The sequence below is a fragment of the Toxorhynchites rutilus genome, chromosome 2 (assembly GCF_029784135.1).
Source record: "Toxorhynchites rutilus septentrionalis strain SRP chromosome 2, ASM2978413v1, whole genome shotgun sequence".
In the NCBI taxonomy this organism is placed as follows: domain Eukaryota; kingdom Metazoa; phylum Arthropoda; class Insecta; order Diptera; family Culicidae; genus Toxorhynchites; species Toxorhynchites rutilus.
The window spans coordinates 108,192,630-108,209,652 of record NC_073745.1 but is presented as its reverse complement, the minus strand read 5'-3'; the positions used below and the strand labels follow the sequence as shown (position 1 = coordinate 108,209,652).

At 38.7% G+C, this 17,023-nt stretch overlaps 2 protein-coding genes across 2 annotated transcripts in view; both read right to left on the bottom strand.

Moving 5' to 3' along the window:
* LOC129768620 (transmembrane protein 42) overlaps positions 1-17,023 on the bottom strand; it is a 37,509-nt gene that overhangs the window by 14,778 nt on the left and 5,708 nt on the right. The gene's annotated exons all lie outside the window — the stretch shown is intronic.
* On the bottom strand, positions 14,267-16,083 carry LOC129768619 (uncharacterized). The gene has a single exon (XM_055770375.1). The coding sequence runs from the start codon at positions 15,924-15,926 to the stop codon at positions 14,970-14,972; it is 957 nt and encodes a 318-aa protein (XP_055626350.1). The 5' UTR covers positions 15,927-16,083; the 3' UTR covers positions 14,267-14,969.

Genomic DNA, 17,023 nt, shown 5'->3' with positions numbered 1-17,023 from the left:
AAATGGAGTGACTCTAAATGATGATCTACAGTGTGGGCACTACAGGATTCTTAGTCCAGCAACCCCCACTCGCATTTCTCGTCATTGATTTTCATTACCAACATGGATCGCCACATCGGTGATCCTATTGCCCTTAACGAGTTGAGTTCGGATCACTTCCCAGTGATGGTTGAATTAGGAGTGAATGTCGTTGTCAGGAGGCCACAATGTAGACGGGACTATCATTGTGCGAATTGGGTGGAATTCCAGCAGCTTATCGACAACAATATTGATCTTGATCAGCCTCTTGAATCTCCCGAAGATATCGAAGCAACAGTCAGCTATATTCAAACTGCAGTTATTGAGGCTCGCCACAACCACATCCCAGAAACGATTCAGGTGAGTAACTCTGTTCAAATTGATCCAATTACTAAACATTTGATTAGACTTCGGAACCTCTATCGAAGGCAGTACCAACGTACTGGTATTCGAGAGAGGAAACGACAGTATAATCAGTTAACCAAGGTTATCCAGGCCAGAATGATTGATCTCCGTAACAAAAAATTCGCAAAAGATATTAGACTTCCGAACAACTCCAAACCATTTTGGAGGCTCGCTAAAATTCTCAAGACCAAGTCTAATCCTATTCCTCCTCTTCTTCAACCTGACAATTCAGAACGATTGATAACACCTGCCGAAAAGGCTAATGCAATTGGCAACCATTTCGCTTGTTCACACAATTTGGCCAGAACATTACAAGTCCATTTGAAGCTTCGGCGAATGATACTGTAAGAGCTATTGACAATATCCATTCTGTACCTCAAGAGAATGAAATCATCTCTACTGCAGAGGATATCTCGGTTATACGCTCGTTGAAGAATATGAAGGCCCCCGGCTTTGATAGTATATTTAACATTGAGTTGAAACATCTTAGTAACAACTTATATGAAATGATGACTTCTGTCTTCAACAGATGTCTATCACTTGGCTACTTCCCCTCGAGTTGGAAGTTGGCAAAAGTGATCCCGATACTAAAACCCGGAAAAGATCCTTCGTCTTCAAAGAGCTATCGACCAATTAGCCTTCTCCCAGCATTTTCAAAAGTATTCGAAAAAATTATATTAACGCGCATTCTTGCTTTTGCAGATGAGCACAATATATTTTTGGATGAGCAGTTTGGATTTCGAAAAGGCTACTCTACCATTCACCAGCTTCGTAGAGTATACAACATAATCAGACGAAACAAGTCAGTTTCAAAATCATCTGCCATGGCACTTCTTGATGTTGAAAAAGCATTTGATAATGTTTGGCATAATGGTCTCATTTACAAGCTTCAGAACTTTGGTTTTCATACATACTTGATAAAAATTATCAAAAATTATCTTTCTGATAGAGCGTTCAATGTTTCTATAAACAATATTTCATCAGAGAAATTCATCGTGAATGCAGGTGTTCCTCAAGGATCCATCTTGTGACCAATTCTTTTCAATATCTACACTTCAGATACTCCCGCACTCCCATCCAGTCTTCCGAAAAACACTTACACATGTCCACGCGATGTGAAAATTCCATGTTTTTGTTTGAATTCGAACATGATTCTCGCTAGTGTTGAGTGTCTATCCCCAACACGAACAATGATACACAAACATAGACATGTGAAAACAAACACGATGTTTATAATTCAAGAACATCATGTACAAACATATCACCCGATGTCGCAGTATTCATTGCCTTCGTTTCGTTTCTTTTCATACACGGAAAGAAATTATTCATCCCAAAACATTTCTTCGTAGAATACTTTTTCACAGAAACGAACTTGAAGTTTAGTTCGCATTTCAAAAATTGCACGAACTAAGAGGCTATAAGTTCATGCACCAAAATATATATTTTTATTAAGGCTCATATGGCGTCAGCCTAACGGGGCCGGGAGTTCAATATTTTGACAATGTTTGCTTACAACTATGTTAGTAATATGTAACCGATTACTCGCGGTTGGCTCGAGGTTAGTATTACAAGTGTTCTCATAATTGGGATGTTGCAGTCTTCAGTGCTCTTTACGTGTGCCCGACATGGGATACTTCCTATTGGAATGCAGCTGACCGTTAATCAGCAACGCCCCCCTAGTCTGCACCCCATATCTAGCGTGGTGCGTCTTTTTCGACTCGAGGAATCCAGGATAGAATGATCACTAGCCGGCGCAATCATCAGCTCGTGTAGAGTTGTCATGAGCGGTAAAACCTTTGGCTCTTGTTGAATCATCAGTGGACTGCACAACCTTCGGCCCGTGTATCTGTAAAGAGTGTGTGTATGTATTGCCGCGACTAAGTAAAAGTTTATAGATCGTTCATGCACATTTTGCAAGTCTGATTAAATAATCCTTGGTTTCGTTCAAAGAAAACATCCTCTGAATAGAAAGAAGCTTTCTATTTTATTTTTTTTTTTTGCGTGCATGTTGGCAATTAAAGTCTGAGGAGCCGACTGCATAGCGGGCGACGTCGTACAAATGCTGACCAAAAAAATTAATACCCAAAAATTAGTTTTAGATGCAACCTTCAGCGGCACACAGCAGAACCAGCAGAGAAATTTCAGCGGCTAAAACACACCATTAATTTCTCGATATTATCACAAACTGAATGAAGGAAAAAACTAAATGCTACACTTACACTGCACTACATATGCTATGTGTGCATGCGATTGCATCATCCTTTCTTCTCCTCTTCTCCGCTCGTTTTATAGCTCGGGTCGCGATCGTCGCGAACAAGCAGTATTGGCCATTTGTATTCAAAGATCCAGCCAAAATTGTTGCTCCCGTGGTCGAGTGGTTAGCGTCACGCCTAACATGTCACTGCTGAATAATTCAATTTTAGTACTTGTTCAAATAGCTAATAATAGCGAATGTTACATGAATTCAATATATAAATTGATGCGTGCACTAAATAATGATATCAAATGTGAAAAACTCTCATATCAATCGATGTTTATTTTGTTCAGAACAGAAAAAGAGGTTTATTTTATTTGCCCAATATTTTTGATGAAGCACCCATTGTCATGAAAGGAAAGCATTTTTTCCATGTCAACATACCAACAGCGTTGAGTAGTGGTGGTGTGGTGTCCGATTCGCTTCTTCTACTCTACGCACTGCCGGTGCTTGGGGTGAAAATGCAAGAGAAACTGAACACCATGTTAGAACATCATGTGAAACATTGGGATTAAACATCGTATGTCCAAACATACCACGAATACAAACATGTCACATTTTCTAACATAGGTACGAAAAAATCATGTTTGTACTCAAACACAAAACTGTGAACAGCAGCGTGGACATGTTTATTCCGGACGCAGTGTTTTTTGTGAAACATGGAAGACTGCTCCCATCTGATGGGAAACTGTCACTATTTGCAGATGACACTGCTATCATTTACAAGGGCAGAAGTATCACAGAACTAAGATCTAAACTTCAAAGAGGATTAGACGCTTTGTCTGGATATTTCAATAATTGAAGTTTCAGAAGTAGTGTATCTGGGTTTAACTTTCGATCGAAAGCTTACCTTCAGAGCACACATTGACAAAACAGACACAAGATGCAACATTTTAATCAGGTCATTGTATCCCCTGATCAATAGGTACTCTCGATTATCTCTAACGGATAAACTTGCAGTATACAAACAAATAATATCACCAGTTATCGCATATGCGATGCCCGCTTGGGAGCGCTGTGCTCCAACACACAAATTAAAACTTCAACGCATACAAAACAAAATTCTTCGTATGATTCTAAACTCTCCTCCCAGAACGCGAAATTCAGAGATACATCAGCTGGCCGGGATTAAAACCTTGGATGAAATTATCAATAACAATTGTATGAAATTTGAACAGAGTTGCGCTCTCTCAACACACGGAATAATACAAAATCTGTATGATAATGCTACCTGACTTCATAGTCGTTACCTTTCAAGGTAGCGGCTTTGGGTTTGGGTAGATATATCTATTTCCAGTTAGATAAGTAGTGTAAGTTGGGATAATGTAAATAATTTGGGGAGGGTATCTTATAAGTTAGATTTAGGTAAAAAAAAGGTAACAAAAAACTAGAAAAGTTTAGGCATGATTTTACAATAGGAATATGAAACAATCGAATAATGTGTATGATACAAATCATTACAAAACTTGACATTACAACTTAAAGATGTAGAACCCTAGGTTGATCACTTGAAATGTTGTATTATATTATAATGTAAACCAAATTAAGAAATAAAAAGAATTTAAGTGAAAAAAGTAAACCCACTCAGTTCTAATTGAACAGCGATTGGGGCATGTTGTCGCTGTTGTGATGAAGCTAACTTCGTTTATCATGAAAGCGCTGATGAACAGTGTCACCAAATGCTTGTTTGTGCACCTTAAGGCCCATTTATACGTTGCTAGTAGCTGACTTGACAATGAGCAGCTACTGACCCGGTGGACTCGCTTGACAATTGGTTGACTCGCCTTGTCCGTTCACATAGTGTGAGCTGCTGGCGAGAAACTAGATACTACGGCACGGGTTTACCTGGGATGCCAGGCGATTTTTCAAATGTCCATCAAATAGTCAGAAACAGCAATCAGGTCCGAATTTGTCAAATGATTGGTCCGAAATCGACTTCTTTATTGGTAGTTTTCATCTTAGGTTTTCAGTTGAATGTATCATTACACAATTTTATAGAGATTACAGAGCAGTGTTGAGAATAACACCTGAACAAGTGGAAAAACTGTTGAATTTAATTGCTCCACAAATACAACGCCAAGATACACTCATGAAGGATGCTGTACCTGCAAGAGTGATAATATAAATGACATTGATATGCCTTTCTTCTGGAATATTGTTCAGATTGTTGTCGATATTTTTTAGAATCTCGAAAGCATCCATAGCTAAGATAATTCCGGAAGTATGTGATGCTTTAAATGATAGTCTAGAAGACTTTTTAAAATTTTATTCACACGCGTCAAAAATTAAAATAATGAATGAAAATGTACTTTTTTAAATCGAATATGTATTCTGTTTCTTAGAACCTTACTTTTTTTCGCAAGTTGTGAGTGAATTTTGAATGAAAATTGTGCCTGATAATGATTCTATATTAGACATTCTCCAGAAAACTATCTCAAAAAGAAAGCGTGCCCCGCCAGCGTGCAAAACAGAATAACAATGATTTCGTTAAGAAACTATGAGGGTTTTATTTGTTTTTCCAATAATTTTCAAGTCTATAAATATCTTCGCATATTTTCAAATATCTTAAAAATAGAGACATTTCTTTACATTTGGCATCCCTGATTCGAACGCTAAATTCTGTTTTTGACGTTTTGAAGCATGCGAGTGCGAGTAAATTCAAAAAACTTTGAAGTAGCTCGCACGCCGGATCACACATGACAATAACTGGCATGATGTGTTCACACGGTGTGAGTAGCTGCACTGCAGTAACTGACTAGACCGACTCGTATGCTTGCTCGCACCGTCTGAACCCGGCTTTAGGCCAGAAGGGAATCCATCAGGAGGAGAGTGATGCCACGGTTCCGCTTGAAACATCGGAGCAGCCGCCACACACACATACACGCACGGAACCCTCGTTGCTATCATCGTTGCTGAAAAATAATCTACCAGTTCCCCTGGGAATTGAAAAATACATTCATGCGAAAGAGTTTATTTTAATGTTTTCTATCCATACAACACTGCAACCAAATACATTTGGTTTTGTGATTTTTCAATCAATCGCAATTAATAGGAAAGCTTCTGAATATTATTTTTCCCCATCAGTAGATAATTTTCGTATCCAATATTGGATGCATAACATGAAAAACGGAAAATTTTTCACATCGCGAAAATCATGTAATTTTCGAGCGATTATTTGCTTCCTTCTCATATAATGCTGCATATAATGCGCTGAATGCTCATTTCAGTTCGGCCTGCAAAAAACTTTTCTGAACTCTAATCCATCAAATTTGGAGCCCTGAAAAGGGCCGTTGATTATATGCTAAGCTAATATAGCACGCTCTCCTCGGATACGATGGGCCAGCTGGATGTCCTTGGACATGATATGATGCGTTTTGCATGGATAGCACACAAATTGGTATCTTCGAATAGGCCTCCTGCAGTGCCATAACCGCGGAACTTAGGAAACGCAAGTCGGTTTTCCACGAACCAAATGCTGCAAAGGTAGCTTGCGGATCAGCAACTCGGTCGACTTCTGATAGCGACGAATTTCACGCAAAGTTCCCGGTCGATAGCGATGTGGCTTTTTAACACACTTCCTGCGACTGGTGAGCTTATCCGATCTGCTTTCGTGGTGCCTTACCACCAAAAGACTAACGAGCTGTCTGCTTGGTCCCTCAACAAACAGGTCCTCACGGTGCGAGAGTAGAGTAAGAAATGAACGAAAGCAAAGGAAGCGTGATATTATCTATCTATCTATATATATAAAAATAGAGTGATGTCTGTCTGTCTGTCTGATTCTTATAGACTCGGAAACTACTGAACCGATCGACATGAAAATTGGTATGTAGGGGTTTTTGGGGCCGGGGAAGGTTTTCGTGATATTTTGAGACCCCTCCCCCCTCTCTAAGGGGGGGGCTGCCATACAAATGAAACACAAATTTCTGCATTACTCGGAAATTAACCAAGCAAACGAAACCAAAGTTGGCATGTGAAAGTTTTAGGGTGCAATAAATGTTTCTATGATGATTAGACAGTCCTTCCCCCACTCAAAGGGGGGGCTGCCATACAAATGAAACACAAATTTCTGCATTACTCGAGAATTAATCAAGCAAATGAAACCAAATTTGGCATGTGGAGGTTTTAGGATGCAATAAATGTTTCTATGGTGATAAGATACTCCTTCCCCCTCTCTTAGAGGAGGCTGCCATACAAATGAAACACAATTTTTTGCATTACTCGGAAATTAATCAATCAAACGAAACCAAAGTTGGCATGTGAAAGTTTTAGGGTGCAATAAATGTTTCTATGATGGTTAGACAGTCCTTCCCCCACTCAAAGGGGGGGCTGCCATACAAATGAAACACAAATTTCTGCATTACTCGAGAATTAGTCAAGCAAATGAAACCAAATTTGGCATGTGGAGGTTTTAGGATGCAATAAATGTTTCTATGGTGTTAAGATACTCCTTCCACATTGGTTGCGCGTTCGCTTAGTAAGCGATCGATCGTGAGTTCAAAACTCAGGGCCCTCATTGACCATCTTTGTGTTGTTACAGAATAGCTACGTCCTCGCAACAATCATCAGCGATGGAGATCGATCCATGGTCGAAATAAGATCGATTCATCCATACAACTGCTCTGCTCTGCCAGACACATCGGGCTACTGTTCTATAAATAACTCAACAATGATCAATCAACTGTCTCCGCTGTCCGGTGGTCCAACTGGATAATGGAAGAACAGAAAGAATACCCTTACGCCTAAATGGCTACTGTGTGAATGTACCATATGTAATGGTATAGAAGGAATACTGACGAATGGCAACTGTGTAATGTGCTAATTATAGATATGATAACCATGTGACATGTACACGATTAAAATTCGGCTCTGTTACAGCTAAAATGCTAATGAGCCTTAAATAAATAAATGAGATAAAAAAAAAGATACTCCTTCCCCCTCTCTTAGAGGGGGCTGTCGTACAAATGAAACACAAATTTTTGCATTACCCGAGAATTAATCAAGCAAATTAAACCAAATTAGGCATATGGAAACTTTAGGGTGCAATGAATGTCTCTATGGTGGTTAGATACCCCTCCCCCCTCTCTTAGGGGTGGCTGCCATACAAATAAAACACAAATTTCTACATTACTCGAGAATTAATCAAGTAAATGGGCGGGACGAAGTTTGCCGGGTTAGCTTGTAAACCATAAAAGTATAAAATGTAAACCCCACCCTTATTATATTCGTAGCTTACCCTGAGGGAGAAACGAATAACATCGAAGTAAGTATACAGTAAGCTTATATCAATTCTCAACCGATTATTGCTCAGTCGCTGAAAGTTTCAAAGTCAGAGAGTTCATTCTCCTCTAGTTTGCCTTCCAAATTGCCATCGTAAACCACACCTTCTCTCGATTCAATCACGTACAAAAAGCATACTTAAGCGATATTCTGGTGGTGAAATGCATTCATTTTTCGTGAGGACATCGACAAGACAACATCGTTACTGAACGAGCTGAACGAGTTGGACGAGCTGGACGTGCTGAACGACGAGGGATCGAGGGATTCATTACCTGGCCTGACTTGACCTGAAACGCATTCATTCATTACCTTGGAATTGAAAGTTACATTCAAGCGAAAAAGTTTATTTTATTTTCTATCCATATAAAACTGCGACCAAATACATTTGGTTTTGTGATTTTTCAATCAAGTGCGATCAACGTAAGACCATGTCTTTCGGCAATTTATTAGAGGTGCAATGAATCCTAAGAAGGAATTCCCGTTCTACGCGCACTGCAAACGTTGTTTGCTCAACAATTTCTCAAACGAGAAATGGGTATTGTGAGAAAGGATGAGCGAACGCAAAAATTATGTAGACTGATTTGATGCAACAGTTATTTTGTCTATTGGAAATGGAATACAAATCATATCACAATACAAGCAATGTATTTTGTATTATACAACTTTCGTGTATCATATTATACAACTCAACTCGTACCAAACTTTCTCCTTCCCACTCAGATATCGATCACAAACTATGAACCTTTTTGCTTCTATATTCCGCTTGAGATGTGATCGAACCCCACAATATGCAACAGTAAGGTTAACCTATTGGAATTTGAAATACTTTCATGAATTATACGTTTATCTAAATAAATGCAGTGTATATCTATATTCCAAAATTCTGGATCCATATCCATATCCGCACGAGCACAAAAAATTCTCATATGCTCTGCTCTTGTCGTAGGACATCTCGATACAGAGAGCTTCCTCTCGCAGTATCGAACTGTGTGTGTATGTGTGTGAAATCGGCATCAGGCATGAATGATATCCGCTCATTGTGCTATGCTAGCTCATTCGCATCTGTGTTTTCATTCTATTCCTTTTTTGGTTTCCTCCTCTAGCCCTGAGAAGGGCTCTTGTAGAATGAAACTCTATTCCATACTTCTCCTTCACCCGACAAGAAAACAATCCTCTCCCGCTCGACGCTCTGCGTGAACCATGTTGCTTGGATGACCACTAAACGAGAAGTGGTGAGGTTTCAAATCGCGGATAGCGTATTGGCGATCTAACGTACGAATCTACACCTAGGCGGCGCTGCGGTGAAAGTGATGATGGTTTTAAATTTTGCCATGTGAGCTTATGGAAAGTTTGTAGTTCTTTCCATAAATTACAATGTTATAATCATAAAAGATTATTTGATTGCGATGAGTTTGTAAGAAATTTAATTCTGCGCAATTTTATATATAACATGTTATTTATTTACCTCTTTCAGTAGTGAAAACTATAAAAATGTTGACAATGGTTGAATTAAAGAAGGAAATTCGAGAGCACAATCAAACACAAGTAGAAAAATGTACGATTCCTGCATGTGAGAACTACCTTGGAAATCCCGGAAGTAAAATATACGTGATTTGTTTTTGAGTTTTAGGTTACATTAGCATCATTTTCTTAGTTCAAAAACAAAATTCAGATGTTTAACCGATCGTTTACGTTTTGCGTTAGATCGCCAATTTAAACCGAATATGTTGAAAACGGGCAGAAACGAATGTATCAGTTGCTCGTTATTGGCAGCTCTGTTCGGAAATGCGCAAAAATCGGCAGAATGAATGTATGGCATTTTTAGGCATTAGTGTATTGTACTGGATAGTATATCAAACGAATCTTAGAGAATTTCCGATTCCATTGGTGTGCAAAGTATCAGAATTTGTTCGTTGTGAAAATAGTTATTAACGTTAACTTTATTTCACAAAAACGTGACCTATTTTCTGATTTGGTACCCTTCCTGAAAGACGTAGTTCTACGTCAAAAATAAAAATTGGTGGCAATATAGTTGCCACTGACCGGCTAGCGTAAAATGTTGGTGGAAATATATAGCGAATTCGTTTTTGTTCAGTTTCAACCTCAGTGCCGCACTAACTGCTGTCAAAACGTTTTTTATTCAGTCAGTTTCGCACTCAGTGTCGCACTGGTTCGCCCCGAAAGCTGTTAGTTTCGCACTGAGATGTTTCACGGGTTGGCACTCGGGTTCACCAATACCACTATACCGAACTGTCAAGTTCCGAGTATACTTTGGAAAATCTAAAAATAAAAACTATGAACATGAAAAACCTGCTGCTTTTGCTTTTGTATTATTGGAATCGTAATCCAATTCGGATTCTGATTTTGAAAGTATATTCGAGCAGACGGCATTAAGCTACGTGTGCTTTAATTGGGAGGCGAAAATAATGATGGATATTCAGGTGTAATAAACCTGCTTTCAAAATCAAAATTATGAATGAAAATTTACTTTAACGTATCGAATATTTATTTCATGTGATGAAATAAGAGGTTTTTTTCCGATATCACAGAAACATATTGAACGAAAACTGTGACTAATGATGATTTTATATTATAATAGTAATTATTTGTGGAAAAACCAGGAAATGCATCGACAAATGGTTAAGTAAGTGTCAGAACTACATGTTTTAAGTAATAAAACAATATGAAGTGAAAACATTCATTCAAACTTTTATATTTTTACACTGCACTTGGCCCTGCTGATCTAATAGAGAGTAATTTACCTCCCAAGCATTAATATCGCCATTAGACGTCGACACTGTACATTTATCGTCGCGAATATAAACAAATCAGACTATATAACGCACACCAACAAAACACCGCATTCGTGAAACTGAAAACGTTTTTTTATTACAGAGTCAGTTTGGCACTGACTCAGTTTTAAAAACGAATTCGCTAATAGATGCAACCTGCCCGGTTAGCGAAAAACGTTGGTGGCAATATAGATGCCACCTGCCCTGCTAGCGTAAAATGTTGGTGGCAATATAGATGCCACCTGCCCGGCAAGCGTAAAATCTTGGTGACAATATAATTGCCAAACTCCATTACAACGACATTTTTACATGCTTAAATACACAAAACATTTTTTGACGTAGAACTACGTCTTTCATTAAGGGTGCCAAATCAGAAAACAGGTCACGTTTTTATGAAATAAAGTTAACGTTAATAACTATTTTTGCCGCTAACGGATTTTGGCGATTTATATACTAAACGAATCAAAAATTCCCTAAGATTTGTTTATTATGATATACATTACAATCCCCTGGTTTGTAAATGGTTAAAATTCATGAAAATTTTAGGCGTTTCCATTTTCCCATACATTTGTTCTGTCCATTTGTGTGCTCTCACGAACAGAGCTGTCAATAACGAGCAACTTATCGACGACCAACGAAGGGAAGTCTCGGAGACGAATGAATCGTTAGATTTAAAGTCTCCGTAAACAAAGAAAAAGAAGAAGAACGAAGGGAAAATCGTAGGATTTGAAGTCTCCGTGAACAAAGGAAAAGTAGAAGAATGAAGGGGAATACTCGCCTAGAGTATAAACAGTGGATCTCGCTGAGGCAAACTTTCATTCGGCATCGGACTGTTGAGCAATCCAGTTCACTTTGCTTTCGCTGCGCTTCGATCTAAGATTGTACCCCCCCAGTTGTAATCCAACTTGGATATCGTCGTTTGGTTTTTCTGTTCGTTTTTCGCGTTATTCGTATCGTTTTTATTTTCGCGTCATAAATTGGACGCTTCGCGTAGTGTGTGCAAGAAGAAGAGGAAGGCAGGTTCAAAAAACCTGCAAAAAACGAACGCATTGCCAGGGGCAATAAAATTTCGAGGCAAGCGTCATCTAATGATGCACGCGATGTTGGTGCAGTGAAAAGCGCTCGCACTGAACCGAGCCTTCGCGAGTGTGACACCGCAACGAACAACAGCGCAGTAGGCGATTTCGGCGCGTCGGTCGAAAATGTAAACGACGTTACCCAGGCAGCAACCAAAATCAAGCTCCCTCCGCTGGTGATGAAGGCGGTCGCTCTTGACAAACTCATTAGCGAGTTCGCATCGATGGGTGTTACAGCAGAATACAAGCTGTGTAGCACAATTTAGTCTTTTCCCAAGCAGTTAACATTGTTTGTTTTCTGTTAACATAAGGGCTTCGTTGGGGCCTTTGAGTATGCATCAATACATTAAACTGACGTTATGGCGAATCAGGCGTTAAGGTTGTGCACCAAAACATTATTTGGGGAATACCAAGCAACTTGAATGTCTTACTGGAATGTTATAAGTTATTTAGATTCGCGTGTCAGCCGCAAAACTGCCTTCAACTAGGATTGCATTTGCGCTAATATTGATCATAATGAAGCATTACCACTGTTTTCGAGGTTGTTGATATTAACAAAAAGAGTTTATTTCGCTTGTTTAGTCACCAAGAAAGTAAATGTCGTTCTGGAATTTTGTATGTGATTAAGGTTCGCTTCTTCTTCTTCTTCTTCAATGGCACTAACGTTCCTAGAGGAACTTCGCCGTCTCAACGTAGTATTACTTGCGTCATTTTTATTAGTACTTAGTTGATATTTCTATGCCAAATAACATGCCTTGAATGCATTCTGAGTGGCAAGTTCTAGAATACGCGTGATCACAGTGCAAGTCGGAGGAAATTTCTTTGACGAAAAATTCCCCCGACCAGAACGGGAATCGAACCCGAACACCCGGCATGTTAGTTATGACGCTAACCACTCGGCCTTAAGGTTCGCTTGCCAGTAGCAAAACTTCCTCCACTAAAGGTGACAGCTGCGCTTCTCTCGAGCATGATAAAGTAATGCAACTTTTTTCGAGGCCAGTAATATTAACAGAAGCGTTTCCTTTGAGATAGCGCAAAATGATGAGAAGTGTTTATATTCCTAGTAGTTTCAAGCCACCAATGTATGGCTCTGTATGCATGCTATGGCGAACGCATGTTTGGCGCTTGGTTTACGTTGTACGAACGATGCCTAGAGGTGCGATTCCTTTGAGGCAATACTGAATAACGTGTAGCATGATATTTGATACTTGCAAGTGTTGTCATTGTTGTTGTTTCCATGCGGTGCCAAAGATATATTGATGTAGAGATGAGATGTGGAATAATAGTGCTGGTGTAACATGTATATAATCAACTGTAGCCGAGTCGAAAAAGGCCACCGGAATAGCGTTTGAGGTAAATTCTCAATGCATTGACATGAAATAATTTGCGACATACGATCAGCTAGTGTATTGTTTTGCGAGGGCAAGAGTGAATCATCAATCAATACTCGTCAACTGATTTTACAATGAAAAAACCATTTTAGAGATTATTCTACTAAGCAGCTGTTTCTAAAATTTCACAGCAATATAGAGTAATATCCGAAAGTATAAACAAGCGACTTATATAAAATAACAGCGTAGTTCTACGTCAACAATGCGGTCGTATCTTGGACACAGCCTCCTACAATTTTTTCAATACGCAAAACAATCAAAAACCTTCGAAAAAATTGGTGGCAATATAGTTGCCACCTGCCCGTCTAGCGGAAAACACTAGATGGTGAAAATGATTTTTTTTGTATTTGAATTTTTGATGTTAGTTTCAACAAAAACAACTAATAAAATTTATGATCAGACTCAGCAGGCCCTAAACAATTCATATGCATTGAAAACTTCAGCAAAATGACTGTTTTTCAATGACTTTACGTGAAATTTGCTTTGGCTGCTCTAAATTGGGCGTTTTTAACACAAAAATGGCTCAAAAATGAATAGTTTTGGATTTTTTCGCGCTCAAAAAAATCAGGCATGTTGCTAGACATCAGAACAATTTACCACATAAGGTTAGAAGTAATAATTTACTGTTAAAGGATCAATGGGGAAGCCCTACTTAGAACTCCCGCGAATGTACGTTTCCAGTGTATCTTCAAAGAGCGCTTCTGTTTATGCTGACGATTCTTGTAAGTGTCTGTATTTGGCAATGTGGAAGATAGGTCAGAACCTCATCTATCGGACTCTATAGCAGACTTAAATTGGAACGTTTTTGCAGTTGAGTTATTAACTAATGAAAAAGTTGATGAAGAGAAATCGATCAAGTCACTTATACCCCTTGCATTCTAAGCCCCTCATATGTTTTATTGGATTTTAGTTGTCCCAAGAAAGCTTTTGACATTCGGAAGCGGGAACAACAGGAGTAGAGGCGAATGAACTGCAAAGTTTAAAGCCTCTTAAAAACAAAGAAAGAAAGAAAGAACAACAGGATACAGATTAATTTTTACGTTTTATTACCACTTATAAACTGACAGAAATATTTTACAGTTAGTTTGATTAATTCAAAATAAAGTCCTACTTCTATATACTTTAATGCTAACACAGTATTAAAAACTTACTAAAGGTACGGTTCATTGAAAACAAACATCCCGGAATAGGCATCACATATTTCGCGAACGAAAAAGGCCCTTTTCTAATGGAGAAGCCTGTTTCAGGAGGTTAAAAATCGATTTTCAATATATTCGAGAATATACCCCAAAAAAATTACAGGGTCTTATTCCGTATGATTCCGTAAATACAAAACCAAAGACCAACGAGCATCAGGTTGTTACGGTGCAAACCAATATCTTTCCCTCGACTTTTCATTTCTGTCGAGCAAAATAAAACTTTACGAATTGAATCATAGTTCGCCAACCTCCGATATATTTTTTTTATTTGTACCGATGTTCGGAACAAAAAAAATCCTAATTAGAACTTTTTTGTGCTACACACAGGAATTGCGAGCTATATCTTTGAATAGAGGAAACTTGTATTTTTGTACCATAGAAATATATATAATATACATAACAAAAAAGCAAAGCTCAATCATTTGTTTCCCTCTTTAGAAGATTGAGAAGAAACGCTTTTTTTGAATCCTCCTAAAGCAGACTTTCCATTAAAATAAACAAAAAAATACACCATTTTTGTCTTAATTTTTCTATCCGTGGATGTGGGACGAGACACTTTACGTTGTGCTTAGTATTTCGTCAATTAGCCGCAAAATGCCAATTTTCAGCTTCCGCTTTTGATCCATGTTCATCGATTGGATATCGGGAATGAGACTTTTGAAGAAGTTGCTGTCGGCATCGTTGGCAGCGTTCAAGGATATCTGCTGCGGCTGGGTGGTTTGCTGCCGCTGGATGTTCGAACTGGAGGTGGCAACCTGCTGTTGATGCTGAACAGGTGCTGCCGGAGTGCTACTGTAGAGTGGAGTTGTGTTGGATTGTGGCGCACTGACCGTAGTATAAGTGTAATGCTTAATGCCGGACTGATCTTTCTGTTTTATGAGCTGCTGGGAGCTTGTTGTGGGTGTTCCGACCGCGACCTGATGTACTGATTCGATGCGGGGCTGTTTAGAGGGTGTAGCTTCGATAATTTCGTATGTTGTCGTCGTTTCTTGCGACTGTTCCTGACTCATAGGGAGGATTTTAATCGACTGTATGATACTCTGCTTTATCTGCTGATGATCTTCCTCATGGACATCGATAGTTTCTATTTCATGCTCCTCCTCTTCATCGTCCTGTTTTAAGATATCTGTGCTGTTGCTGCTCTTAATCCAAACAGAATCTTCCGACTCGTAGTTAGCCCCTTCGCCGTCTTTCATCTTCAGATATGGAACCACAAACTGCATATGATTGTACAAATAATAGGGCTTTCTTCTGAGATTTGCTCCATTGTCGACACTATCGCGAACGGACTTTAAATATCTCGTCATACAGCACCTCAAATTTCTCCAACGCTTTTTACACATATCAACACTTTCGTTTACATTCCCGGAGACAGCTTGCCAGGCTTTATCCTGGACCTGCGCTTGTTTATATTCGGTGCTGTTGCTGTCGAAGAGACACGGATGCTTTTTTACCTCCGCCACAAACGCTATGTTGAACTGTTGGTCCTCCGGCGTCATCTTTGTTGGGCCCATCTTAAAAGTCCTTTCCCTCAGGTACTACTAATAGTTGATATTCCGAGCTTCCAAAAAGTACACCAACCCAGTTATTTACGGCCGAGGCGGGCTTTTTTACATCAACCAGGAAATAAATATTTTACAACTCTTTTCAAACAATCACAAACAGGTTAAATGTCATCAAAATTTGCAATTAGACACAGCCCTGTTCGCCCACTGAAAAAAGTATGTCACACTCTGATAATAAAGTATGGATGTTCAAATTTTGCTGGCAAAACATTTTTTACAAGTATAAAAACATTCTATAGCGTTAGAATTCGTTAGTCATCTCAATTTTAAAAAACAGACGTTAAAATTTATGTTTTTTGAAAAACGAAAACTTGGGTGATTTTTTGATTTAAAAAAAAATTAAACATTTAACATTAAACATTGAGGGAAACGTATTCCGTCCGTGAAAATAAATTTATAATAAAAATTGCACTTTTTATCGTAGGACATCGTCGATGGGGTAAAATAAAAATCCGAACACTGAACATGTAGGAAAAAATGAAAGATTACTCGAGCTTATAACTCGAGCATTTCTTAATAGACTGCGTAAATTTTTGCATCAATTTATAGGAAATATTTCTACGCATCTATCACAACAAAAAAAATTTTTATTTATTTTTTAATGAACAGTTGAATAGTTGTGAAATGTCAAACATTATCTGAATGCGCTTAGTGCTACGTTCTGATTAGTTCAATTAATGCTCCTCAGAAGATACCAAGCTACAGAAACAACCAGAGTGCGGAATATAATTTGAATACAAGTGAAACATTGCATTGTAAGACCTTCCCTTGTGACTAAACTGCCAGTCAAATTAAATAAATTTCACAGTTGCTTTCTGAAAAGATCATTCATTTTCTAACCGCGAAGCAGAGCTCATACGCTAAGGCCACACTTCCAACATAACCACGAATATAACCATCAATAGCGGGTAGCAGCGGCCAACGAGTTTTAATTTTCCTGCCATCCAACGGACAAGCGTTACCCATCGTTTTCAAGTGAGCGATATAATTCTCAATCAATTATTACTCAGTCGCTGAAAGTTTCAAACTCAGAGAGTTCATCCCCC

Bases quoted from the DNA above. Each gene is read 5' to 3' on its own strand.
- LOC129768619 (XM_055770375.1), bottom strand. From the start codon at position 15,926: ATGGGCCCAACAAAGATGACGCCGGAGGACCAACAGTTCAACATAGCG.